Here is a 27629-nt window from a genome sequence, read left to right as displayed (position 1 = left end):
ACAGAAATCTAGAGAAAATTTTTAACACTGCAACAGATTTATTAAAATTAAGGCTCTGTTAAAATATAATTTTGAGATGTTTATATTTGTAATGTCTTGATAACCATAAGATCACACTAAATCTGTTCTATTGTACATGAGTAATTTAGACATCTCTAAACAGACAGATTCTCACACACACACACACACACACAATTATTTGCAAAGTAGTTTTACTTCTTTTGATAAGTGTCTGCTGAACATCTATGAATTTCTCCTCTCCTGTGTTTTACAGATTGGACTAAGAACCATATGGTGTTTGTGGTCAACCTAGTAGTTTTTTACTGGAACATGAATTCCCTCAGTGATAGCCATTTTCAGTCATATATATTCTTGGTTACAAATTAACAAGTATTGTTTATGAACAACCACCATGCTAAGAAGCTTCACTGAAGAAAAAATGTTTTTTACAAAAATACGTATAAATAACATTTTAAAAGGAGCACTCATGACTTGTACAAAGAGTTTTTAGAAGTTCACGGAAGTTTTTGTAACTGCCATTTCCAGTACTTTGCACACTGTGCTTAGAATACAACATTAAGCTTTCAGGTCAGAGTATTACACAGCGTAACCTGGCATAGCTCTACCTGTTGGCATGAATTCCTTTCGTTGCCTTCAGCGGAGATGCAGTAAGTCACACCAGACAGGGCTGTAGTCATTGGTTTCCGAGAGTCAGTCTTGCAGTCTCTTGCAAGAATATGAAAGGATATGAATGGGTGTCCCTTCTCACCTGCATTTCTTTTCTAGTAATTCTCCCAGTATAGTCTTCTGACCCTGGTCCTCAACTTGAATTCCTCAAAATCTAACTGGTTTGTATTGACTTTCACATCCCTGGGTGAGCTTTGTGGCTTAACTGCTTATAAATTGAGAAATATATGAGCCAGAAGCTATTGAACAAGGGAACACAGAACTGCCCATTATCCCCTCAATCACAAGCACTTTTCAAGGTAAGTCTGCACTTAAAATACCACTTCATAGACTGATGGCACTTATTATACAATAGTTAAAAGTCTCTAATAACGTGGTCTTTCATTCTCAGCAAAGAATCTTCCAAATTATCACTCGGGGGTAGTTTTAATGCAAGTGACACGCTGTCATCAGTCTGCCTTCAAGATTACAGGCCTGGTTAAACAGCAGTCTTCAACAGCAACAAACATCCAGGCCCAGGTGGGGCCGGAATTAAGAACAGAATGCAGTCAGGCCTGGGGCATGTACTTACTCCAGCTATAAGCAACCGTCTTTACTATGCAGAATAGGGGCACTGCTGAAAATGGACCTTTTAAGGCCTAAATGGATGGCTTAATTCTAGCTTTGCTTCAACAACTTCAAGAATTAAAACAGCACCTTTATCCTTTTCTGCATGAACCACTTAAAAAAAGCAAAACCCCCACAACCTCACATGAACTTTATGTTTTGTACTGTTTTGCTGCTACTATTCTTCTGTCTTCCCTTCTTTTCTTTACATTTATGCCCTCCCACTTTCTCCTTTACTGCCAGTCCACCTCATGTCCCAATTTTCCCGTTTCCCTCTATCATCACACTGAAGGAGGGCTGCTTCCTCACACCCCCCAGCTGGCTCCAGCGTAGTCCCTTTGGCCAGAACCAACTGTGGGCTGTTGTGCTTTGCCTCTGAGCTGTCCTCATGCAATTAAAGCAACGTGATTTCTACCACCGCTGAACGGTGTAGTAGGAACCTATTTTAACTGCCGTTGTTAACTATTTTACCATATTGCATTTACTATGGTCGCAATTTTAATAGTTGAGCTGCAGAAGTCAGTTTTGTTCCGCTGTTTCAAAGCAGCAGCAGCAATGCACAGCAGAAGGGGCTTGATACGACAGGCTAAAACATATGCTAAAAGCCCCTTCCAAGCAGTTGACCACCAGCACACCAAAGTACCAAAACCACCTTATGGCCTTGATTCATGCATATCTAATAGCTGCCCGTCCCCACGGTGACTACAAGAAGTAGTATCAGATGCTGAGATGTGACGCCGATGTTCTTGCTGACGAGTCTGGGGAGTTGCACCAACACACCCTGTATGTTGCTGTTGGGACTAATAACAACAGTGTTGATTTTGGACAGTCAGTGACTAAAGGCAGAAATGGAAGGACGTGATGCTTAGGAAGCAATATGCTCTGGCAGCAGAACTGGGGAAGGATGAGCAACTTAGAAAGTTACACTGTTCAGATGCTATCACTTAGAAAGACAAAGAAGTTAACAACAGAACCTATAATTAACTGGGCAACATTTTGTAATGAAACAATTCTTACTAAAGTAATAGCAAGTCTTCCCTTAAACTCATGGGAACGCATCATTGTGGGAACAACACCCATTTTGTTTTCTTCACTGGTTGAACATGCGAGTTGCTCTACTCAGTGGATGGTATCAAACCCCTGAAGTGTCCGGGCTCATGGGCACCAGGACAAAATACATCTACCTTGGGAAGCACTGTCTGAAGCCAGGAGGGTACAAAAACCAATTGCAGATTCTAGTTTTTCAAGTGCCCTGTCTTCTCAAACCAAGCCAAATACCCTGCTGTGAGAAATTCTTTCTCAGTAGTAGTATCAGAGGACTAAGGAAACAGACAGATGATGCTCTGATTTTCCATTCCATCCTAGTATTTAACCACATGTAAGATTTGCATCATTTTCTCTATTTCTAGTACAGTACTAGAAAATAACCACAGTTATAAAGAGCTCTAAGATACTAGCAGGAATGAATTACAAATATGCTGTTGTTAGTTGCAGTAGACATATGGAGTGGATTGCAGAAAGGTTGAGGAATCTGAATCTTAGAAGTCTTACCATCACTAATTGTGATGTCTATTTAAACTGAAGCACTGCAGGGAAAATTATTTCTGATAATGTCATTGCAATATTTAAGGATATTTCCTTGCCATTTTCTATTGCTTTTAATTATGAAGCTACACATGATGTTCTCAATATTGTGTGTAAAAAATGGAGCATGGATTTTTAATGTCAGGTACCCAATTCCCTTTCTGTTGACTTCAGTGATTTCCTTCTTGTATAAAATATGCTAAAAGGAAACTGTAGGCGTACATAAATTCTGAAACTGTTACCTTATGTCAAACACCTCATCTAAGCCATCTCCCTTGCAAAAAGATGAAAAATCAAAAACATCTGAAAAAGGTTAGTCGGGGGGAGGAGGCTGTTACCCCATTTAGAAGAGAGGCTATAGCAGTAACTAAGAGCAGCAACTTAAACTGCGCACAAGGGAATGCCTCCCGATAGCCAGATATTAACGCACATCTAGGTGCAACTGTACAAAGCCATCCATGTTGGCAGCTCTAACGCTGTAAATGGTGTAACTGCAATGGTAAAACTTTGCACCAGAGCTAAGAATGGCATCGCCAAAACCCTCGGTCATACAAGCAGTCCTGAATTGGGGAACTAATCTTTTTGACTAACCTGTTTTGGCAAGGACTGCCAGGTGGGAAAAATAACCCCCTTTATAGAGCATTTCACCACCACTAGAATAAAATTAGTATCTTGCTAGTTATCTTTTGTGGTTACTGGCACATTCACCAAGATTAAAAGGAGTCATCTTTTCAAATATTTCCAATATGCTAGAGGAAACGTAAGTGGCTGCAGCTCTGCTTAAGCAAGAGATGCAACATATGCAATGGAAATCTTGAAGTATGCCAGATAATGTTTGTTAGTGCTTTCCCTGTTAATACCCTAATCCCTAATATAGAGCAAGTCTACTCAGCTTTTAAAGAAAGTTCTCACTCATTACTGGGATCTTGCTTAAATATGGGCCTTTTTGGGGGTTGTTTTTAACACCATTAGTTACCAAATTAAATGCATAGTAATGGAAGGAGACACAACATTATAATTATGAAAGGAGCAGAATCTCGTCAAGAAAACTTGCCTCTTTTCCCTTTGTCATGTATTTGCTGCTATCTCATTTATACAGAGCTTCAGCTGACATTCAAAGGCAGTTCTCGATCTGGTGAATACTGAACTGTGCTAATTGAAGTGACTTTTTTTGCTGTTGTTGTTGTTTCTATCTTAACTATAATTAAAATTTCTAATTGGAATTTACAGCCGTGCCTGTAGTGTGTTGTTATCACAGATGATATGCCAGAAGAGAGTTATGATGCTCTCCCAGAAAATGAAGAATAATGGCTCTGGCTCACAGGCGGATTGCACAGTTCCTTAGCGAACACTGAGAACTAGCTTAAAAACCTCCTGGAGGCGAACAGTAGTTACCACATAATTATGTGACAAATAAGCCACAGCCCATGCAGTGAGCAAGTCTGATGGATGGGATTTTCAGATCTTTTTGTCTTCATCATTCATAATTTACTCAAGCATGATGGCACTAGTGATCAATATTAAAGGGCCTCCATGAAGGAAGCCAGCACAGAACACAGTTGCAGCATGTGTAACTTGGCCAGGAAATACAGAATACTATCTGCATTTCACCAGACTCACGTGTCCCGCTCACTGTGAGATGCATGTACAGAGGACAAGACTCCCTTGTCTCTCCGTGTTTATATTCCATGGCTGAAACCACATCCATAACTTAAAAGTGGAACACAATAGGGTCCTTTTGAGGAAGCAAATATAAAAGGTAGTTGGAGAAAAAAAAATACTCAAACTGGAGGGATTTTTCAGTTTCTCCACTCACTCCCACAAACATCTATTTCCTTTGTGTCATTTTTGCTTATGTTATTTTACGGAGTTCGGTAATCTGCCCATCTGTCTTTGACAAGCATGTTCTAGGCCGCATAACGTTTTTACCATCAAGATTCGCCTAGAAACACTTTCACCTGTGCCCCTATACTTAGCCACTTTGGAGAGATACAATGTCTTAACCCTCTTGTCTGCCAAGTTAATAAAACCAGCTGCTGTGTAATGAAATAGAAAGGTTGGGGTAATTCAAGGTTTTGGCACTAACCAGAGCAACAAGAAAACAGCAGAGAAAGAAGAAAAAGGAGCCTTAGAAGAAGGGCTTCCAAAAGAACAGGGTTTGAAATTTGACACAGCTGTATGGCGTGAAGAGGGTGGCTGTACATTTCAGATTTGTGAAAATGAGACAGTACATAAGTCAAAAAGCTGTTCATTCAGATAACGTGTATATAAACTGTGAGCATACATATGTATGTATGCAATGTGTTTTAAAATGCACTTTCATTCATACGACATGCACAGTTACAGATGAAAAATGAAAATGTGGGTCAGTGCTGACTCTTGTATTCCTTAAATTCTTCCAAAATGAATAAACAAACCTCACTGTCAAAGTGCTAATATACCAGTGATTCTCAATGTATTGCAGAAACAATGTTCTGGCTTTATAAAAGAGATACCAAAAAGCTTACGGAGGTATTGTTGCAAGAATACAGTGACAGGTACAAGATGGTTCCTCCTACACAGCCTAGCAAGAGCAGCATCAATATCAGAGATTAGACTAACCTGTGGTGTCATTCCATGGCAGATATACATGATCGGGATATTCTCCGTGTCTGGCCCTTGATCAAGGCACAAATCACTTTTCAGGGAATTCTGCAGCTAAAATAAACAGAAAGAAAAAGAAATCAAACAAGCCTTACATGAGGAAAAGACGGTGTGATTACTTTCTTTTCTTTGCAATAAAATCATATGTAGTTGAGCAAGGAAATAAGCAAAATTATAAATACTTGTTGCAGTGAAAACATTGAAAAGAGAGCACTTGGAATAAATTCTTCCTTGTAAATAATTTGACATCACTGGTTTCAACAATGTTATAAAAGGTTTCAGGGAAGGTAGATTTCAAAAAGCCTTCAGAGATAGCAATAATTCTTGTTATACATTTTAAAAATACTAAGTCTAATGAGTCTCTGGTATACACTATATACAAAAGACAATTTTTTTTAAGAGTGCAGCTAGCTGAGCAGCATGGATGGAGTTCCAAACACAGGAGAAAGCCCTGCAATGAAACAGCTTTTTCCAGGAGAGTCTTCTGATTTCTGGAAATAATCCAAAAAGTCCTTTCTGCTGACACTTGGAGACTTCTGGCCAATTGGTATGCACTAGCTCTACTTTGCATTATTCCAGGCTAAGCCACGAACAGCAATCTAGCTATGAACAGACTGCAAAGTACTTGGCCCTGTTCATCACAGGGCCCTATATATAAGCTTTGCAATGCTGAGGCAGAATTTTCTTAAAGTGAAGTGCTAAATTAATGAGCACAGATAGCTGGAAGGTCTTTTTGAGTGTGAGGCCAAAGATGTGGACTGCATACCCATGGGCATGCATAAAGGTGCTCAGTGCTATAAGGGAAGTTCAGAGAACATTAAAGAATTGTCTGATGGAGGGAGCAAAGAGGTGATGTGGTTTGCAACCATCTGTGATTAACTGAGCAGCCCTGTCAGTTGTGTACAGGGGGCTCCTTTGAGGAAGACAAATCGATATGCTTAGAAAGGAAGTCTAGAAGTGCACTACTATGTACTAAGTGTGGAAAAGCCAGAGACTGAAGCCAGGCAGTGAATAAAATCACAACCGTGAACTCATCTCTACAAGATTTCCAACTCTAAACGTAACTCTAAATTCAGTAATAAACAGGACAAATCTCAACATAAAAGGGAAAACATGCATTAGGTATCAGGACTGGCCTTATTCTTACCTGCAAGCCTCGAGAATTAAAAAGTTTAAAAGTTTCCTCTCTCAAACCTTTGTTATTTCTTAGGCATAAACATAACCATGACCGTGACTCTAAAATCAGATGTTAGGCATTACCCTCTACCCAAAACAATGATAAATACCAGCCTTATTAATTCATGCCTAGATCCACCACCGCCTTCAGCTTTTCAAAACCTCTTTCACCAACTCAGATTCTAATACTAGTCCTAATGTTACAACATTTTCCACAACCATCTCCAGAATAAAGGAAGCAAAAAAAAAAAAAAAATCATCTGTCTTGACCAACATCAGCATGTGACTTAGCTGAGAGGGCTGACCCAGCAGTAAAATAGATACAAAGATCTGAGAGTCCGACCTTAACCCTAACAGCAGCTGTGGTGATGAGGTGTTAAAGCAAAAGAGATGAAACGGTGTGTTCCTTTTCACACCAGTCCTCTTCTTACAAACCTTGTAAAATGAGCTAGCTCCTCGGACTTAATTTCTCAAGCTCTTACCCCAGTCACAACTCTACAATAACTTAAAATACCTGTAGAGAAATGACCCCTACAGAAAACAGTCTAATTTAATTACAGGAATCAATTTTTGTGAATATGATGCCAGATAGAGAATGTAAAAAGGACGTCCTAGCTCTACTAGCTTCCTGTGGGTCCATACTAACTTGCCACGCTCGTCTTCCGTGTCAGGCACGCCTGACATTTCTACAGGCCAGAACTGCCCCCGCTTTAATTAGCACAGAACAACTCAAGAGTGTTTTCGACATAGACAAGTGTACTACTGTCACCCAAGTAATGATGATGATGATCCCAAAATACAGGCATTTGAGGTCATGAATTAAGGTTTGGCTACAGTATTAAGAAGCTTGCAGCTGGAATACTGAGCCTGTTTTGTTAATTCAGCTGCTGCCACAAACCTTCCAGCTGACAGCTCCAGTGTGTCTAAAAAATCATGCCTTGAGTATCTCTGAGTAGAATGCAATCCACGAAACAAATGAAAAATCAGGGAGGAGGGTAACATTCAGAATAACCTTGGCATAAACTACAGCAGAGCAGCTGTCTCTGTCAACTATCCAGTCTTAACAAATTACTTAACTAGGGACTTGAAGATTATCTGACTCTTCTACTTAGAGCCATGCATTGTCTTTGTGAATTACTTCCGCTATTACACCCTTCTCCCCCACCTTTTAAGAATGGGAAGTGTAAAAAAGATCCTTACCACCCCATAGGCGACAGTATCTGAATACATCCTCATTTCTGGATACACGCTGACGAGATACCACCTGAAAGTCTTGCACTGGAGCTTTTTCCTCAAGGCCTTCCTCTCAGAAATATCACCAATATCAATTCCGGAGTCCTGCACATAAAACAAAGGACAAAAGAAGCAGGAAAGACATCAGTGATACACTTCTGTGTAAACTATCATCCAGCATCTCCCTCATTGCAAAGACAATTATGACCTATGATAATTATCAGCTTTTGGTTGTGGAGCGAGTCTGCTCCCCACACGCACGCCGTAAGGGCCCCATTAAATCGGACAGGGGTCACCATGGCGGGGTCTCTTCCAGAGCCTGCTTTGGTCATTGGAGCCACTCCTGCTGACTTTGGTGGGGTTCAGCGCTGACTTGCAAGGAGGATCACTGTTCTCCAGTTCCCTGGCACTTTCCAGATCCAGCAGTAATTGGCAGGAAGTAGCAAGTTGCCCTAGAAACAACTTTATTGCTTGTGTCCCACTGCGGCCTAATCATTAATATATGACACTTTCTGGCCAGTTCTGAAGCCTGGGTTTACTGCTTCCCTGCAAAGAGCAGAAGCCGTGCTCACCTTTCTGAAATAGCACTTACTAAATTTCTCTTGTAATGTAAAAAGAGAAGTTGATATTTTTGTTAAAAGCAATTGCAAAATATTTTCTCCCCTAATTTTTATTCTCCTTTACAATTTCTAGCTAACCTAATTTGTACTTACTGTAAGAGCAGAGGATAAAGCGTGAGTTTTGTAAAGGTCCTGTATATAAAAATCAATAATTTATCACGTTAAAATCACACAGTGGAATTTTTTAGAGAGGGATCTAAGCATAAATTCATGGCTGTGTTTGACAGGAAGTAAAAATGAGACATTTTGCTCCACACTGTGCTCTAGCACTTCTGCCTCAAACAAAACACAGGATAAATAATTTTCATAGGGAAATCCTATAATCTATCTACTTAAACAGCAGCCTTTACTGGGCCATAAGTGCCTGAAAGACTTTGTCAGCCACCAGATACGATTTAAAAATAGCATTGGAAGCACTGAATATTCTTAGTTACACATCAAAAAGGTATCTTTCTAAGTATCTAGGTTTCTGAGCAGCTGAAGCAACAACTGCTTGTTACATCCTGAAGTACTGAATTAATGAATTAATCTGGAACAAGTCTATTTTACTATGGAAGCATTTTCTAACTAAAGTAAAATTGATTTCCACATTAGCAAAGTATACTAAAAAGTAGGAAACTGAGGTCTGGCATAAACAGGCATAACTCAGATTAATCCTCAAAAATGATGGCTCTCCTCCCCTTAAGCCCTACATCATTCATAAGACTTTATGTGGAACTACTCCTTAAGTGATGCTTTTTTCCTGACACTCCTAGCAAGTGACTGGACAGAGGAACATGCTGTAGGCTGCTCTAAGACAACCAACCAATCCCATGGACAAATCCTGCATGTCCACGTCCCATGGACAGGAGGGAAAAGGAGGATGCCAGCACACAGACATTCCACTGCCAGCACTAACCAGGCTTCCTAGGATCAGGTACTAAATTGGTCCAGTGCATCCCAGCTCCTTTCACATGCAACCCTACAGGCACCAACGCTTGTTTCCTCACGGTTTACTGTGTAAGGTAAGAGTGAGCATCTGGTGCCTCAGTAATCACATCCTCCCATGCAGCTGGAGAACAGCTCGCTTGTAGCACACTGGCTCTATCACCAGCAACAATAAAGTGTGTTCCCCAAAGCTGAGAACATGCTGGGAGGGGAAAAAAGTGAAAAACAAACCCCAAAACATAAGGGAGCATACATGGAGAGCACAGTTCTTGCTTCTGAGACTTGAAAAAAACTTTCCTTTGGGTTTTAAGTGCTTTTCTGAATCTATTTATCTAAGTAGTTATGATGCAGGAATCACCCTGGTATCTGAGATCCCCGTTTGAAACCCTTGGTATTTCAGATCCACCCACAGAGATCCCAAGGCGGCAGTCACAGCACACTGCCAAATGACTCTTAACTCCTTTAGATTATTAGCTCTCAAAGACTAAACCCTTTAGAAACATCTGGCTACGGGGCTTCTCAGAGATCTGGGAATTGTTCCACGGAAAAAAACAGGTCCTGTGGTTAACATTTTAGAATAACATATTTCATGGAAAGGCCGACTGTTTTAACTGAATACATTTCTATTACCTACACAGCCCATTACCAGTGCACTGGTTCATCAGCTTCCAGACAGAGAATTACTCCTGCAGTCAGCCACTTGCGTACCAGTATTTGGCCATGCTATCTGTCTGTCCTCTCCGCATGTTTCTCACAATGACATCTCAACGTCTTTTTGCTTAAGCTGAAACTAGGTTTGATTTGAAAATTGCCCCTCTTTGGTCTTTCACCTTTCATTTGATTTTGAGGTAAGCAAAGATGAAACAGAATATTGCCGTCCAATCTGATATCCAAGTTTGATCTAATCCATCCCAGCCTTTCTCATCCACCATTTCTTTGCTCCCTGCCTACTGCAAGTCTGTATCGGAAGTGTCCCACAAGGGTTAAATTATTTTTTAGGTTGCTGCTTTACACTGAATACTCGCTCTTTCTGCTAATGTTTCTATACCAAGCAGAGCCTGCATTGCTTCTAACCTTTTGATGTAAAAAAATAAAAAAGGATTCCCACTAACGATGTAGGTTTTCCTTGGACTGACTAATTCAATGGCAATGCTTGGGACTATAATTTTGTACTGTGTTTTCCTCTTTCCCTTAAAAAGGTCAAAGGCTTTCCTTAAACATGCACCTGCTTCCTACTGCTCTAGAGTCAGTTCAGTACTTAACAAAGTTTAGCATGGGAAAGAAAAAGGAATTCCCAGGTCATTGGAGCTCTTCCCCTGATTCTCGGCAGCAGGCCTCGCATGATGAACACAAAGATGCTTAGAACAGCTTCAAATTACACAACTGATTGGGGATACTCGAGCACATGTCACGCTGTCAGACAAAACAGAGCCCCAACACTGTTAAGTCCTTCCCTATTTTCCACGTGGCAAAAGACAGAAGCTGGGTGAACACTTGAATGTACCCAGCTGTAAGTCACAGACGCCATCTGACAGGAAAACCTTCTGATGGTCACATAGGTGCCACACTGTCTCTGAACATCCTGTAGCAATTACTAGGCAACGACCAGAATCCAGCTTTACAAGCCTGTTACAACTGTGAAAACTAAGCTGTTTCCCAGTATATTTTAAATAAGTATGAGGGCATGTGTGTGTTTATTTGGTTTTCTGCAGTGGTGAGAAATACAAATGAAGGTTCTTTGTGCTACAGGTTCTGTACATACATACTGATAGATTTCTCCCAACAACAGAGGCATCTCGTTACATTGCAGGAGAGGCTACCACCATTAAAAGCTGATTTAGTGCTTGCCATTTCCAGCTTTTAACTCTGCACTACGGTTTGACAGCAGTAGCCTTTGTGAAGATGAAGAGAGTATAATCTACATTGCAATTTATTCAAGCAGTTCAGTGCAATGATTAGTACATTTGTGGTGGGAAAATGACTGGAGATTGAAGTAGTAAGAAAACTCGTTATTCCTCTTCAAGACTATACAAAACATCAGTTTTAGCAGTACAACATCTACCATGAAAACACCTTGATGCACTTTGTGACCTGAAGAAACTGGTTCAATCCACTCACTGCATTTATTTTTCCTTTGTTTAATAACATGTATTTTTTTCCTTTAATAAATGAGTTTTAAAATTTATTATAACAGGCTTATTTTTTTCTGATCTATCGGCACAGTCGAGACTGTGTTATTATTGTTAAATTTCCATTTAAAAATAATAATAATGACTTATCTTCATATTCTTTACGAAACTGATTTCCAAATTGCATTGAGATCTCAACTTTTCACAAGATTAGGCACCACCACCATAATTTCTGGATGAATATTATGCAAATACGTGTATACTACTGTATATCCTGTCTAGCAAAAGGGACTTCTGAGTTTTGTGCTAATGCTATGTTTGCAAGTCAAAAAATGAAATGTAATCAATCAATGAAGATCAACCAATCTTTAGGAAAATAACAATAAAAATAGAAACTGAAATTTAGATCTATCAGGCTAATCACAAATAAAATTCATTTGAAATTGTTTTGATGTAAAAAAGTGACCCTATCTTCTAGAAATGTCTTCATTCTTGTATGCACTGCTGTGCAGCTACTCAAAACAGGGACACTTAAAGGGTAGCTTGGATTCTGTGAGCATGGGACTAAGGTCCTTTCCCTATACGAGGTCATAAAGGATTTTTTTCCTAGCACTTCCATGGTATATTATGTGGCTAATTCTGCAACCTAAAAACAGGACAATGACTTCCCCACTTTGCCAAAATGATCTAGTTTTTAACCATGAGAGATAAAGGAAACTATTGAAACCAGCTGAGTCAACATCAGTATTCATATATCTAGCTAGGTTTTGGTTTCTAACCTTTTTTCCTTATTAAAGGCGAAGTACGGCATTTTATTTAATGGCAGCAAAATGAGTTTCTCTGAACAGCTGCAAAATCACTCAGACAAATTTTAAAAGAAAAAACAAACTGTCCAAGTTCATTTAAGTCTAGAATACTTGCTTTTTCTATACTGATGATAACTGCACTCTAAATCAAAGAAACAACCTATTCTGCATGGATCCTGCAAATTTTTCAGAACAGGTACAGTTGCCCTTTCTCAGATCACTATAGCTCTTAACAGTTCACAGCCAAAATACCATTGACTACAGAGATGAGGAACAACTGCAGTCAGATATCAAACTGAACTCTCAGGTTAGCTGTCCAACATTATCTTTTCAATATAATGGACCAGCCATTGCTCATCTGTGGAAAAGAAATCTGGACAAGAAGGCCAAAAGGGAGTTGCAGCTAGATTCTACAGTTTGTCATGACGTCCACCTTACTCTGATGTGAAATGATTCAAGAGTGAAACACTCACACTTGAATCAATAGATGTTAACACCCTTTGGCCCCTGGCAGAATTCCCCTCACAAATGTGGCAGAATTATAGCTCTCTGTGATAGTAAATGAGAGATTCAAATTCAAAATAAGGTGTGTAATATGGATTTGATGCTGCTGTTTTCCACATTTCTGCAGCTACTAGATTAAAATCTCCATGAAGAGTCATCAGCGAGAATGATGAACTTGATAATTTGTAAGGATAATTTGAAGATAAAGAAATTATTCTAGAATAAGACACAATATATTTTTTTATATAAGTGTGTATGTATAGGCATATCTTATACCTATATATAAGACATAAATACATATATATGTGTACGCAAATAACAAAATCCTAGCAGAAAAATAAAAATTCAGAGTAGGAACCAAACCTAAAAGGATCTAAAGCCAAAGACTGCAAACACTGGACTCACCTCCTGGGGTATGTTCCATGCCATATAGACATGGCTCTTAAATTCATCCATCCAGACTTCAGCCACCCTTAGTGCATTTCTCCGGACATGAGCAGTTAGATCTTCTGTGTATGGTTTATGTGCTCTTTCAATGTGGGCAATCCTGGAGCAAGGCAGAACCTCAACACTTCCTCCACATTGCCATACCTAGGAGAAAAAAAAGACATTCTGCTAGTGAGAGCTCCCTACACCACTGCTGTCTTTTAATAAATAGACTGAAATTGTTTTATTGTTATGAAGGAGAGTAACTATGCGGAACTTATTTGACTATATAGAGGGGGGTTTTAGACAGTTGTAAGAGGAGAGAGTTATTACACCTTGCCTTACCATGAATTATCAGTACTACTTAACCTTATGGTAGAATCATTACATTACGAGTAGCCTCTCACCACAGTCATCCTGGATCAATTTAGCTGTTCTCAAGATTAATAAAATCATTTATAGGGAATCCAAAACAATAGCATCTGGGTTCAAGTTTTAATGCCTTGAAGGCATTTCTGTTAAGACTGTGCACAGTCGATCTCAGTGCGTACATGCTCTATTCAGAATCTTGAACTAGGCAGCCTTACGTAAAAGGGAAACTAAGCAAATAAACTTTTTAAAATCACTAAAGCTTCAGGTTCTAGGAAGACTAGGAATATAAATCCATCTTGTGCTTTGTTTTAAGCATAGCTCAGAAAGGACCAGGTTTATTTCTTTCGAGAGGGAGTGATTAAGACTGCCTGGTGAAAATGTACTGTGAACAACTTCAACACAGACTACTCTCAAAAATGATAATACATTTATAATGTAGGTTACTGTACCTGCTCCAGTGCGTTTCAGTTTTGCCCACTACCACAGCTGAGCTAACATCCATAATGTTGAACCTAAGTTTTACGTTTATTTCTGCTTTTGTCTCTTTCTGCTTTTAGCAAAAGAGACAACTACTTTGGCAGTCTTGACAATCAGTGAAGTACTTACTTGAATTATTTTACATGGAAGCTCTTTTTCTGTGTATCTTGTATTATTGTAAACTTCCTAACAAGATCAAGGCGTCCCGCTCATAATGGTCACGTGGATGCAGCTCAGGTGAAAACCCAGACGTACTCTGTTTGATCCTGCTGAACAAGTACCTCGGTGTCCCAGAGGCATGCGTACTCACTGAGAAGTGACGGAATTTACCTTACAGTCCTGCTAGCAGAGATTGCCGAGGCTTGGTATCCCATACCAAGAGAGCAAAATATGACACCAAGCGTGCTCCTTCCTCATGCAACTAATCCAGGAGAGACTATATTCTGGTCTCCCTCCTGGTGGCCAGGGATGTGGGTTGGCAGAACACCATGTTCTGGAGCTGATCTCAGACCCCTCAGGTCTGTCCATCCTATAGTCATATGCTCTACTAAGGAGGCACTTTGTTCAGTCATTCATTTTATAAATTTAGACATCTGGCTTGAATACAGCATTTAGGCATTTGGCAGCTCCTGAGACCAGAAAATGTGGCGTGGGTTCAGTGTTTACAAAGCCTTTTCTGAACAAGTGCCTAATTGCATTCAGCATATGCTGGGAAAAGAGATAGAGCCTTGGTTTTCAGAGCGCTCTGGAAGATGAGCTATCCCGTAAACCTGCTGCACAGTAGAGAAGGGAGCTGAACAGACTTCAGCATGTCTCTGTGTTCAGAACTTAGAAACCCGTAAGAATAAATAAACATAACCACTACCAACATCCAAGCAAAACTGAGATGATCATAAATATTTTTAAACAAATAGGCAATTGATCTGGCACAAAAATAAATAATCTGGAAACAGCATTTGCGTCCTTTCTTTCTAGATGTCATATACAGTGAGCAATCCAGTTTAATGATCTAACAAAAATAATAGTTTGTCAAACATCTAATTCTAAATGGTTTGACTACACTTCCTAATAAAGATTAAATGTGAAATATCACCAGGCTTTGCTCACACAATGCCTGCTTTCAGTCCAGCCCGTTTCTCAGCACGGCATTGACATCCAGCTATAAATTGATTCAGAGTTACTCACTGCACACTGTTTAAATTAGTATCATAAAAGACAAGGAAGATGTAGAGATGGTCATAACTTAGCCTAGGACACGACAATTCACATACTGCGTGTGCTGCCTCATCTTTGCTCATTTTAACTACGAATGGCCTTGATCCAAGTCCAACATGTGAACACCAAATCTTTTGTGGGATTTTTAGAGCTGGGTCTGAATACCATCTTGACAACAAGCTGAGCCAAAAATTCACAACCTATAATAAGCTGAATTTCCAAGTAATTTTCTAGGATCTGAAAATCTGAAAAGCAGACTCATCTATAATTTTAGTACTGATTCAGTAATCAGTAAAATCTAATTTGACTTTATAATGAAGTCATATGTGTTTTCAAAAAACATCCTGAGATGACAAAGTCTTTAATATAGTTTGTAAATAACACCCACTACCTGAATAAACACCAATTAATCATACCTGGTGGCCACTCCTTTCTCTCAGACACTGTCAGTCTTTGTTCTATTTCCAAACACTAATTAATTACTCTGCAAGAACAATGGATTCACTTAAAAACTTGATGCTAAGAGGGAGCTGTCAATACAGACACTGACAGAACAGGTGGATTGTATTAAACAGCTTCAAAACAGATTCCATTATTTCTAAACAAAAATGTCCTGCAATTCATGAAAATCTGATTAGCATGTGCCAAGGCTGGACTAGAGCTCTATGCTAACAGTTTCCATACATCAAGTGAAGAACACACCAACTGGAGTTCCCTGTCCAGAATTCAGCTCTCAGAATCCAGTTCAGTGTGTTTTCAGTGCTTCCTTCCAAGAGACCTCAGAAAGGGCTCTTTATTCTTGAATTTCCTGAGGAGGTACATACATTTGGTATAGTCCCAAGAAGGGCTTGGAGGGCTTCCTCTTCTTGAAAGGGTTCCTTCATCAGTAGTAAAAGGTAGTAAAATTCCATTAAAAAATTCAAGGTGGAGAGGGACAGTAGCAATGCCAAGGCAACTTCTAACACTTAAAAAGCTGAAAGACTAAAATCAGCAAAGCCTATCACCTAAACTAAGAAAAACAAGTGGGAGATAAGAACATTAAATGAATACTGATAATCTATTTGGAGAAAGAAAAAGGGGCAGGGACATGCCTCCCTTTTAAATATTCAGTTGTTATGACTCATGGGAAGAATTTGTCCAGGCTCTAAGCACTTCTTACTGTTAATTTACTGAAAGTACATTTACACATAAACTATAATTGCAGCCCTACATCTGTGTGAGTTTATATTCATCAAGGTTAAAGTAGCCCCACAGAGCAAACGGAAAACATGTTCTTTGCACTGGAAGAGCCAGGAAAGCAGAAGATGCTTAAAACTGCAGAGAGAACACAGGTGGGGGCACAACAGATCCGCTGTAACTTTCGCTCTGTTAAAAGAGTAAAGGACCCAAGTACTGGGTGGTCCGTCGGGATGGCACAAGCCAGGCAGCTACTGAAGCAGTGACGCACCACATGGCTTCCTTAAGGATTCTGCGAAGGCGTATGCCCTAATACTGCTATGCTGTCATCCCGCACTCGTTCCCACCAAAACGAGGGCAGTAGCGACAGCGTTTGTACAGCCTTCAGTGTGCGGTGGAGATGGGTGACTCACACATCCTTAGAAACATCTAAAGCTGGTTATAGTTTTTTTAGAGCAAGTTCCATTCACATCTGGAAAATCTACTTCACTAGACCAAGGGTCTCCATTTTTATTTAGTTTTATTTTTAATTCCAAATCCTCTTCTATTGCATTTAAACATATTAGAATTTGCGTAATTAATCAAAACAATTACAACTCTGAATCTGATCCCCTCTTGAATATCTAATTTATACTTCATTATAGAAATGATAGAACACTTCTCCATTAAAAGCGTTTCTTTTTATCTCTTTAATGACTGACTTCATTTCAAGTTGTGGAAGCTAAATCTAATAAAAAAAATAAACCCTACATGATGCTGAGCACTTTATTAGCATGTACTGCATTCATTAAATTTACACAGATCACGCAGTTTCTCCAAGAACTGATGTGACCATGTTTGAAACCATCATTTCGTTTGGACTGCAAACAAAACTTTTTAATAATTGCGTTCCCTAAAAGCTGAAGCAATTTCTAGCTTCTGTGGAATCTGCAAATGACAAAATTAGAAGAACCCATTAAAGATGCCCTGAAGATAGTAACAGTCAGTGTGAATTAATTACTACTGTGGATACAAACAAACAGTCACCAATATCTTTAAAATATATTTTGGGGAACACTTTAAAGCAAAAATATTTGTGAATCTTGTTAACCTTTGTCATTACCATTAATCATTTACTGATAACCAGTAATGAGCTTGATGTTTTACAGGCAAGTATGAATGAACTGTTTTTATTCAATACCATGAGCCAAGTCTGTGATTATTTCGGGTCTGCATTTTTATTTTGGCAACTTGACAGGTAACTGCAGAAGGTACAGAGAGAATGGTCAGATACAAAGACCACTGACATCAATGTTCATGTTCTCAGCAGCAATAAGTGGGTTTTGGATTGCACCCTGAAAGTCTTTGGATTGTCACGTACATTTAGGTATCTGTCTGTCTCAACCTAGAAACTATACTCACTAGAAATACATTACTATTTATATATGTTACTAAATATTTATTGTACTGGGCATTTTTTTATTTATATTTATGTTACTGGATATATGTTAATCTTTATTTAGGTCATATCTCCACCGAAGTGAGATAATCTTCACTAAATAATTGCAGTAGCGACAATAAGTACTGATGGACTTGGCTAACTTTCCCAAATTCAGCAAGAAGCCATGCACAGCTTTGCTTTTTCCACTGGTCTCAAATAGCTTCCTCCCATTGAAGAAGCCTGCCCAAACAATAGAATTAAATGCAGAGTTCTGGCTTGAGTCACATAAATTCAGGATTAGAAAAATGAGAATATAGATGGACAGAAACAGAAAGAAAATACACTGTTTACTGAAGCCATGATTCTGGTTTACTGCCTGTTCCCAGTGCTGAACGGGCTGGAAAAGAGCATCATGTCACTGGTGTGTATGCCTGCGGGGTGGGAAATCGAGGCACAACTTCGTTTCAAGGAGGGACTGCCTATAGTCACAGCTCAGAACAGTAGGCATAGAGAAATCAGAGACTGGAGAGAGATATCTTTAAAATTCCTTCATCTGTTTTACTGAAGCCCTGTGAGGTTTTTGAAAACTATTCTATTTCTTATCATCATATAAGCCTTTTCAGGTAAACTTATCTATTTGTGCGCGAGAATAGCTTGTTTCCATAATCGAGCTGATACTCTTAACGTGAAACTCTAAGCAACCTACAGAAATATACCCCCACAATCTAAAATACTTTAAAAAAGGAAATAAAAGGCTTTAACATAACTGGAGCTGCTCTCAATTTTTTAAATGTAAATTATCCCTTAAATCTTACTTTTGAAGTCATCATTAATTGCCTCATAGGCCTCATTTTGCATTAATTGTGCCTTTATAAAACACACTCATTGAAAAATACATGCAAATATTCTTCCCATATTAAATTGTCAGTAGTTTCCTTCCTCTTTTAGCTAATTGCTTTATTATGTTCTTTTCAAATTGTTTTGTTCTGCAGGGATTAATTTTGCACTGTCTTCATGAGCTGCGAAACTTTTACAATGTATTGTCAAACCCAATGTTGTGTTGCTGGTTTACAACTGCAGGAGTGACTCTGTGCTTTTTGTTACTAGGAGATAATAGGCTTCAAGGGTCACTAAAGGCATGTGCTTCATTCAGGTCTCTTTCAAACGTGTCTATCTCATTGCTAGGCACAGCAATAACCAACATATAAATCACTACACTGCCCAGTTTAAGTCATGAATAGGAAGAGTAAAAGAAACAGCTTTTCATCTTAAAAGGCAAAAAAGCAGCAAACTGAATAACCACATCACCACTGGTTTAGTATTCATGGAGCAACTTACTGCACTGCCCGTCTTTTATGTTTTTAGCTTTCTCTCCCTTACCACAGCTGTACTTCACCTGATCTAATCTTGCACTAATCTTAAAGACTTGATCAGTAGTACCAGAATACCAGGAACAGAACACAACACAACGGAACGCAGTATTTTCAGTTGGAAGGGACCTACAACGATCATCTAGTCCAGCTGCCTGACCAGTTCAGGGCTGCCCAAAAGTTAAAGCATGGTATTGAGGGCATTATCCAAATGTCTCTTAAACACTCGCAGACTTGGGGCATCGACCACCTCTCCAAGAAGCCTGTTCCAGTGTCTGACCACCCTCTCGGTAAAGAAATGCCTCCTGATGTCCAGGCTGAACCTCCCCTGGGGCAGCTTTGAACCCTTCCCACATGCCCTATCACTAGACACAGGGAGAAGAGACTGGCACGTCCCTCTCCACCTCCCCTCCTCAGGAAGCTGTAGCGAGCAGTCAGGTCACCCCTCAGCCCCCTTTTCTCCAAACTAGACAAACCCAAAGTCCTTAGCTGCTCCTCACAGGACATGCTTTCCAGCCCCTTCACCAGCTGTGTTCCCCCCTCTGGGCGCATTCAAGGACCTTCACATCCTTCTTAAACTGTGGGGCCCAGAACCGCACAGCACTCCAGGTGCCAAATACAGCAGGACAGTCGCTGCTCTTGATGCTGTGTTCGATGCCCCCCAGCGTGGGGTTTGCCCTCCCGGCTGCCAGGGCACGCTGCTGACTGACCAGCACCCCGGGTCCCTTCCTGCAGGGCTGCTCCCCAGCACTCCTCTCCCAGTTCGTACTTGTGCCCGGCGTCACTCTGTCCTAGGTGCAGAGTCTGCCATTTGGACTTGTTACATTTCATCCCATTAATCACTGCCCAATACTCCTAGACATCTAGATCCTTCTACAAGGTACCCTGTGCCTCAAGAAACTCAACAGCACCTCCCAGTTTGGCATTACCAGCAATTTTGCTCACGGTGCACTCAACTCCTGCACTCAGAGCACCGATAAATCTATTGAACAGGGCTGGGCACAGAACTGAACCCTGAGGAACACCGCCAGTGACTGGCTGCCACCCAGACGTAGCCCCATTCACTACAAGCCCTGGCGCCCTGCCCCTCAGCCAGTTCCTCACCCAGCACAACGTGAACCTGCTCATCCCACAGCTCGACAACTTGTCCAGAAGGGTGCTGTGACAGACAGTATCAAAAGCCTTACTAAAATCCAAAAAACTACATCCACTGCCTTCCCTTCATCCACTACGCAGGTGACCTTATCATAGAATCCATCCCAGTCATCCAGTCAGTTCTGTTACACCACAGCAATCCCTTCCTCTTCCTCACTGGTCTTCCTCTAATCTTTGTTAGATTACTAAATCAGTCTTGGAGTACTAAAAACTCTCCATGAAATCAAATTCTAGAGAGATCTCACCTCAGTATCATGTTAAAACAAATACGGAATCTTCACAGACTAGGCCATGAATAATTGCTATACCAGAAACTACAATGGCATTGCCACCATGCCGTGACTTAGAAGTGCAGAAACATATTAAACATGAGACTGTCTTATAATAATGCACTAATTAATTTGCATCTCACCTGGGTCCACTGATTTGTGAATGCATGTTGCCTGAAACTGTTTTATTTCTTTCCATACCAGTATAAACAGTTTTCTATCATAAAACGTCAAGATGTGCGTATTACTGCCCAGTTGGTGATGTGCAACCACACAGGCACAACCAGTGAAAAAATATCTGTGAGAAATCTTCAAGGCCTCATCCTCCTTCCTTGTAGGGTACAGGGATGCCGTGCATTAGCTGGTGCTGTATCAATCATTTGCTTTCCTGTGGGAGCAGCTAATAAAATGTTCTCTCCCCAGAAAGAGCAAAACCACAAAAATGATTCACTGGTAATGTTGTCTGTATGTATAATTACACATGCTGTAGCTGCAGGTTACCTGCTGAGGCATTCATGGGCAAAACAGGGGGGGAAAAGCCAATTATTCCACTGTAGGTTTGACACAAAACCAGAACAAGCCAGAGAAAGACAGCTTCTGTTGATGTCATGACTGGCACCTGTTTGGAGGCATGACATTTCTTATTTTATTCTCAATAGAGGCTGTGGTGGTTTTTTTCCTGTTGGAATTACAACCCTGTAAATACAGAATTTTAGTCTGTGTCATCTTGGGATTCAGGTTGTTAACACAGTGAGGTACTTTCCAAAACAAAATCAACCTTAGCAATAATTCTGGCCCTGCTGAGAAGCCACTACAGGTTATACAGGGCGTGAGGCAAGTACTTACACCATACTGACACTGTCGAAGAATTGGGTTTATCTTGGTGAACGTGTGGGCTATGAAAAGCATTGGCTACATCTTGTAAGAAGTAACATTTGGTCCATCTTTACAAATTTTTCTTGCAGAGTTCAGTCTAGAAAGGGTCTCTTCTTAATTCACAAAATGGATAAAAATAAAATAGACATCTTCCTATTTAAAGCTTTAATGTAAAGTTAAAAAGAAATCACTACCTTAAATAGCAGTATTTAAATTTTACCTAAAAGCAGACACTAAGAATATTCTTATTCTTGTACTTCTCAGGCCTTCCCCTTGGCACATCAACCCAGCACTGTTGAGCAGCACCATGATCATACACTCAGGAATTTTTCTGTACAGCAAGTCATTCCCCGGTGGGAAGGGCTATGGCCCACTTCATAAAATCAAGTGAAAACATGGCTTCAAGACCGCAGCAAGTGACGATAGCTGTCAGTGCAAGAATGGGGGACATCTAGATTCATTCTCCTGAAGGGTATTTTGGGAATATCTACATTGCTTAGTGGAGTGCCGTGAAAGGGGACCCGGCAGCAAGGACAAAAGAGGATGCTATGCACACACGGCATATCCCACCGCTCGCTCTCTGTGCAAACAGTTCCTCAGCACAGCAGCTCGGTGAAAAATCCTCTTGGTTTCTTTGTTCCCTCCCAGTCCTTTCCACCTCTTGGTGCACTAGCCACTCAATTTTTCCAACACAACAGTTTGTGAGGCAGCTTGGTAAACCATGAACTGATTAATATTAAAATCAACCTGTCAGCTTGAAAAAAAAATAAATTACAATGTCAAGGTTTACTTCTGAACGGGGGGTGTTCATAGAAAGTGGGTACGGGGTGGCCTTGCAGCCAGCTACGTTGGCAGTGCCAAAGCACCGGTGTGCTGCAAGAGTGCTAACGAGGATGGCAAGGAGGAGGAGGAGAGGAAGGAGAAAACACAAATCAGCGTAGCTGTTTAAGCCTATGTGTTGTGAAACTACACCCTAGCTTGTACACTGTACAGAGGCTTTCCTTAATAAAAACAGACATCTATTTACATGTGATATATTCATGATTTCATATAATTTATGGACTGTACTATAAACACTGGCAGGTAAATTTCGGGAAGCTTCTAGGGAAAGAGGAAAAAGTCCAAAATGTTTTCAGATGAATACAGAGATTTGGGGCACATGTAAACATCTGCACTTGCTTGTGATTATCAAAAAGAACACTTTTGCAAGGGCATAAGACAGGGATCTCGGGTGAGAAACACTTAGGATACACAAACACTTTGGACTGGTAATGACTGGACATGTAAGCCAGCAACAAGCTTCCATGCACCGTATGGGAGAGACTGGGTTAACTAGTCAGCAATGAAGAATCATGATCCCAGCAGCTGGGGTGGGGGGAAGTTAAAAAAGAAAGAGATAAAAGGACAGGTAGTTAGCACCACACACACCTTCAGGAAAAAAACAAACAACCCACACTCCCAAACAAGCAAGCAAAAAGGAAGTCACCTCTGGAATTTGAGAAAAAATAGATCAGGGAGAGGCATGACAGACTTCATGTCTGCTTGCTCTGCAACAGAGGGACCTTGTTGTATGAACAACACCACAAAGAACGCTGGGACAATTTTCTGGTCCAGTAACTCATTTCCTCATCTCTGTCCAAAAAATGCATTCCTCTATTTCTCCACCAACAGAAAAAGCATCAGCAACACGTAAGTTCTATAGGAAAGCTGCCAGGCTAACCAGAAATGAAGCAGATACATTTATTACAATATTATTTTATTGCAAATACAACTAATTGCACTATGGCAATATACAGTATAAAAGTAGTGTGCTGTACTCAGTCTGAACTATAAATGCAATTTTCCTCCTGGGTCAGCTGATGTAAAGTCTTGATATGTTGTTTAGTGGGAACAAGATCCATTCCTTTTCCCTTAAAGGGCTATTACCTTCTAACAAAATTTTCTCTTACCCATTTAACAGGGCCATTATATCCCTGTGAACACTAATTCATCTGCAAGCACAAAGTCTTTGTGACATACATAATTACTCTAAGTAAAAGCCTGGGCTTACATTCCCTTGACTCTGATGATGACTTAAGTCTGCGACCTGAGGCAAATCACTGAATATTTGTTCAAGCATCCCTAAAAATGGTACAAACAACTTTGTTGTAACAGATATTTGGAAGCTTTATCAAACATGTAGGCTGCTTTAAAAGACAAAATGATTGCTACAGGCTTGCCCTTGATTGAAATTCTGCTGACTTCAGTGATGATTGGCATAGGCCTTTTAAGTCTGCTGAAAACTAGACTTGAACAATCTAATGCAGGATCTAATTGACTGCACCCAGTTGATTGCGATGGATTTGTAGGGGCTACTGTAACTACAACTACTGCTTGTGCAAGCACTACCCAGAAGCAGAGCCTAAATGACAGTGAGAAACGACAGATCTACACTTGCGTTTTGTTTCTGCTGTAACGCAGTTGCCAACACACCTCCTGTTTGGTCTCTTGGATAAGCAATGTGATTCCAGTTTGCCCTCCAAATGCGATCTGGTCCCTTAAAAGCATGCTTAAGTCCATTCAATTGGGAATGATTGAACATAAACCACAAAGAAGTATTACTCATCCTAAAGTGAGTTTAAGAATATGGTTCTGGGGCACAGTAAATGAATCTTTCAAAAATCTCAGATGAAGTGACTGAGCTGCTCAAAAAGGATGCTGTCAAGTCTTACATCAACCAGCCTGCCTTTATTTTCTTATGGGGCAAAAAATAAAATAGCTTTGCAAGAAAATATTTGCTTGAGGAGAAAATACAGTGTTGCTTCTAAGATTCAAAATGCATTCATATTTTGAACTCATCTGTCAGCTTCTAGCTCAGGGCAACAGAACTCTATTAATATTTATTTAATAATATATGTTTAATATTTTACAAATGCTATTACAAAGCCACAGACAAGGGTAAAAAATCTTCAAAGTTAAAATAATACACCAAATTAGAGACAAATAGAACTGAGTAGAGAAACTAATTCACTAGAGTCACAGAGAATAATGCTCCAATCAAAGACCTGTTTTCTGTAGCTTGGTACGGTTTACCAGCAATGGACGCTTCAGATACAGTTTCCAATAGTTGGGGATTTTCTTGCACTCGTGTAACACAAATAACTAAATATTTGTGCAGATGATGAGATGACAAAAATACTTCCTGGGACAGGATAGTTGGATAAGTCTCCATTTCATCAGGGTCTAATTTCTGTCCCTTCACAGTGAAAATTCCATCAGTTCAGCCAAAACCAAACCATTTCACAATTTTAGAAGACACTATAATGGTTTCTCCTTTATAATGAAAAGAAATCCTAAATAGGTAGACTTTGCTTCTCAGAAGCCTCTAAGCTGGGAAATTAAATCTTATCTCACATCACTGAAGATGCAGCTGCTAACAAAACGAAAACAAGAATTTGTGCACAGGCACAGACAGCAATTCACCCAGTCCTGTCATCACATGCTGCTGCAGCTGGTCTGCATATGAGCTTGGCTCACAGTAGTTTTACATCCTCTGGAACAAAATTAGTAATATAAGGACACAGGACCAGGCTCTGCTTAGCATGTTTAAGATAAACAGGTAGCTCAAATGATCCTGACTCTTGTTGCTATTTCTGTAGTTGAAAGTAACCTCTCCTGTTCCTGCAGATATCTGGTCTTACGTGCTGTTACATAAAATTTCCCAATGAAAGAATTTACTTCCAGTGCCTAAATACTGCAAAGAATGGAAACAGGCTGTGTGAAATTTGCTTAGAAATTCAGGCTATGAAAGAAAATTAAGGAAATTTCACTAGGTAGCAGCTCCATCATATCAGAAAATGTGATACACAACATCCTACTTCTTGGCTAGCCTGGATATCAGCATGCAGCGCCTGCTTCTTCACCCCTATGTGATAATGCATATCACACGGCAGAATGCTAGATGAAACCAGATATTTCTTAAAAAAGGAAAATGGCAATGAAAGATGAAGCACAGTGAGCAATCCGTAGTCATGGGTTGGAAAGCACCGTTTTAAAATGGAAAAATTATTTATTGCACTAATACTGTAATTATAATGTAGTTTTTGTAGAACAATGACTATATTAAGTGATTCATCAAGGGCCTCGCAGCTGAAAACAATGCAAGTAATCTAGAGATGGCTGTTTGGTGCTGCAGAGACAAAAACGTAGTTCAGCAGCAGAGACAGACCATCTGGCCTGAAATCACCTGCTGACTACAGCTTTCCACATCGCCCTGTCTAAAGGAAATGAAAGACAACCCCTTGGAGCTGCACCTCTAGGGATGAGTGCTTAGGATGCAGGGGAATGACATGGCTGCCCACTGTCATACAAGAGCACACTCGAAGCAGCCACCTGGATTTTGCCAGGACACGGTGTACGGCCCCATGTGTGCACCAGAAGCAGGTGGCTGCGGGAAGGAGCTTGCTTTTCAAGCTTAACATCTGTAGACATAATATTGTGCTTCCCAGAAGCTCTAATACTGCACTGTACATTTATATTCATCCTGGTATTATCTGGGATATGCTGAGAATTGTGAGAAGAGTTGGTAATAAACTGCTGAAAAATCTGTTCATTACCTCTCAGTAATTTGTTCTGATATAGCCAGGAACACAGATCCAAGCCAGAATAAAGTCAGACGAGGCAGCATACATTATGCTACCTTGCACACTACAATCTGTTACAGATGAAAGTATTTTATGTAGGTCAGGCACTGCTTCCCTGGAGACAGACAAAAAGCCATAAGGAAATCAGAGAAGTGTTGGGCCTTATTCCAGTGATCCAGTCTACTCCAGAGTTTCAATTACGCAGAGATTTGTATCTCTCTTGGTCTTGCCTATCAAAGTGCTCTTCCCAATCAACTTCTGCAAGGCTAAGTATAGCAGACTGGACAGCACATATTTCATGATGCAAAACTAGATAAAACTCCTCTTGCTCACACAAGGAGACAATAGTTTTGTCAGTTGAAAAAAGAAACAAAAAATCAAAGTGATACTAATTTTCAACTCATCGCAACATTGAGCTGCAAAATCAGGTTTCAGGAACAGAAGACGGCTCTCTCTGGCCCTCACAGTGAGGAGAATGGTGTTAATAAAAGCAGCAGACTTGCATTTCTCTCTCTCTTTCCTTAAAACCATGATCTGATGTAACTGAGAGGGGATCTGCACTTCAGTCTTGCTGCAATAACGCTTTATCTCTGACAGGTGGGAGAAAAAGAATTTCAGGACCCCAGAGTAAAAATGAGTATTTTTTGTTATATCTGTCAGTCTCAGCAGAGGATTCTGTATTTTCAAAATAAATTCTTTTTTGTTGTTGTTTGTTTTTTTGATATTGTACAATAGTATGCTTTTATTCTGGCAACTAAAAAGCACAAAATACAAGCTTCCACTACCATTTCATAGCAGAGTTCAGAATTTAATTTTATAACACACATCATACCACTTTTCATTACCACCTATCTAAGAGTTTCTCCTGGATCAAAAATCTGAAAGATCCTCAGACAGAAAAGCACTGTATTTTCAGAATGGTATTTAGCTGTGAAGAGACACAGAAAGTAGTATACAAATCACACCCAATACTGCGTATAGTAAACAGATGAAGACTGTATGATGGAAGAAGAAAGTATGTCCACTTACGCACTTTACAAATATCTTAATTTCCCTCCAGAGGGAAGGTAGCATAACTGCCTATATATTCCAGTTTGCTCCATAATGATTTTCCAAATTCAAATTAACCAAGCGATCTAGAAAGGCTTTTCCCATTATGCCTGTGAGAAACTATTCTCCTTTACTGAATCTAGGATAACAGGTAAGCAGGGAGTTTTAGGTACCATCTCTGCAGAATTCTAGCACTGTTACTTGAAGGAATGAGTAATACCAAATTCTGTATTTCTATTCTTGTCCCAGGTAAGTTCTTTAAAAAGATACAGGAGTTTGTGCTCTT

General features: G+C 40.0%; 1 protein-coding gene and 1 long non-coding RNA gene across 23 annotated transcripts in view; one reads left to right on the top strand and one right to left on the bottom strand.

Annotated features, from left to right (window-relative positions):
• Positions 1 to 22697, top strand: part of LOC106631402 (uncharacterized) — a 316586-nt gene extending 293889 nt beyond the window's left edge. For 15 of the 16 annotated variants that reach the window (XR_008734346.1, XR_008734342.1, XR_008734347.1 and 12 more), the window contains one exon: positions 21936 to 22697. This is a non-coding gene — a long non-coding RNA (uncharacterized LOC106631402). Of the gene's footprint in view, positions 1 to 9304; positions 11620 to 21935 lie in introns of those variants that run through there. The other variant, XR_008734337.1, reaches the window with a different exon arrangement.
• The window catches only part of GALNT18 (polypeptide N-acetylgalactosaminyltransferase 18), a 328676-nt gene that overhangs the window by 45038 nt on the left and 256009 nt on the right, over positions 1 to 27629 (bottom strand). For all 7 annotated transcript variants that reach the window (XM_055723132.1, XM_055723134.1, XM_055723131.1 and 4 more), the window contains 3 exons: positions 13321 to 13506; positions 7897 to 8034; positions 5479 to 5574 (listed from right to left, as the gene is read on the bottom strand). In XM_055723132.1, coding sequence (XP_055579107.1) covers positions 5479 to 5574; positions 7897 to 8034; positions 13321 to 13506 — 420 coding nt within the window. The remainder of the gene's footprint in view (positions 1 to 5478; positions 5575 to 7896; positions 8035 to 13320; positions 13507 to 27629) is intronic.

This window comes from Falco cherrug, chromosome 10, assembly GCF_023634085.1.
Source record: "Falco cherrug isolate bFalChe1 chromosome 10, bFalChe1.pri, whole genome shotgun sequence".
NCBI lineage: Eukaryota > Metazoa > Chordata > Aves > Falconiformes > Falconidae > Falco > Falco cherrug.
The sequence above is the reverse complement of the archived record's forward strand: the minus strand, read 5'-3'. Positions and strand labels throughout refer to the sequence as shown.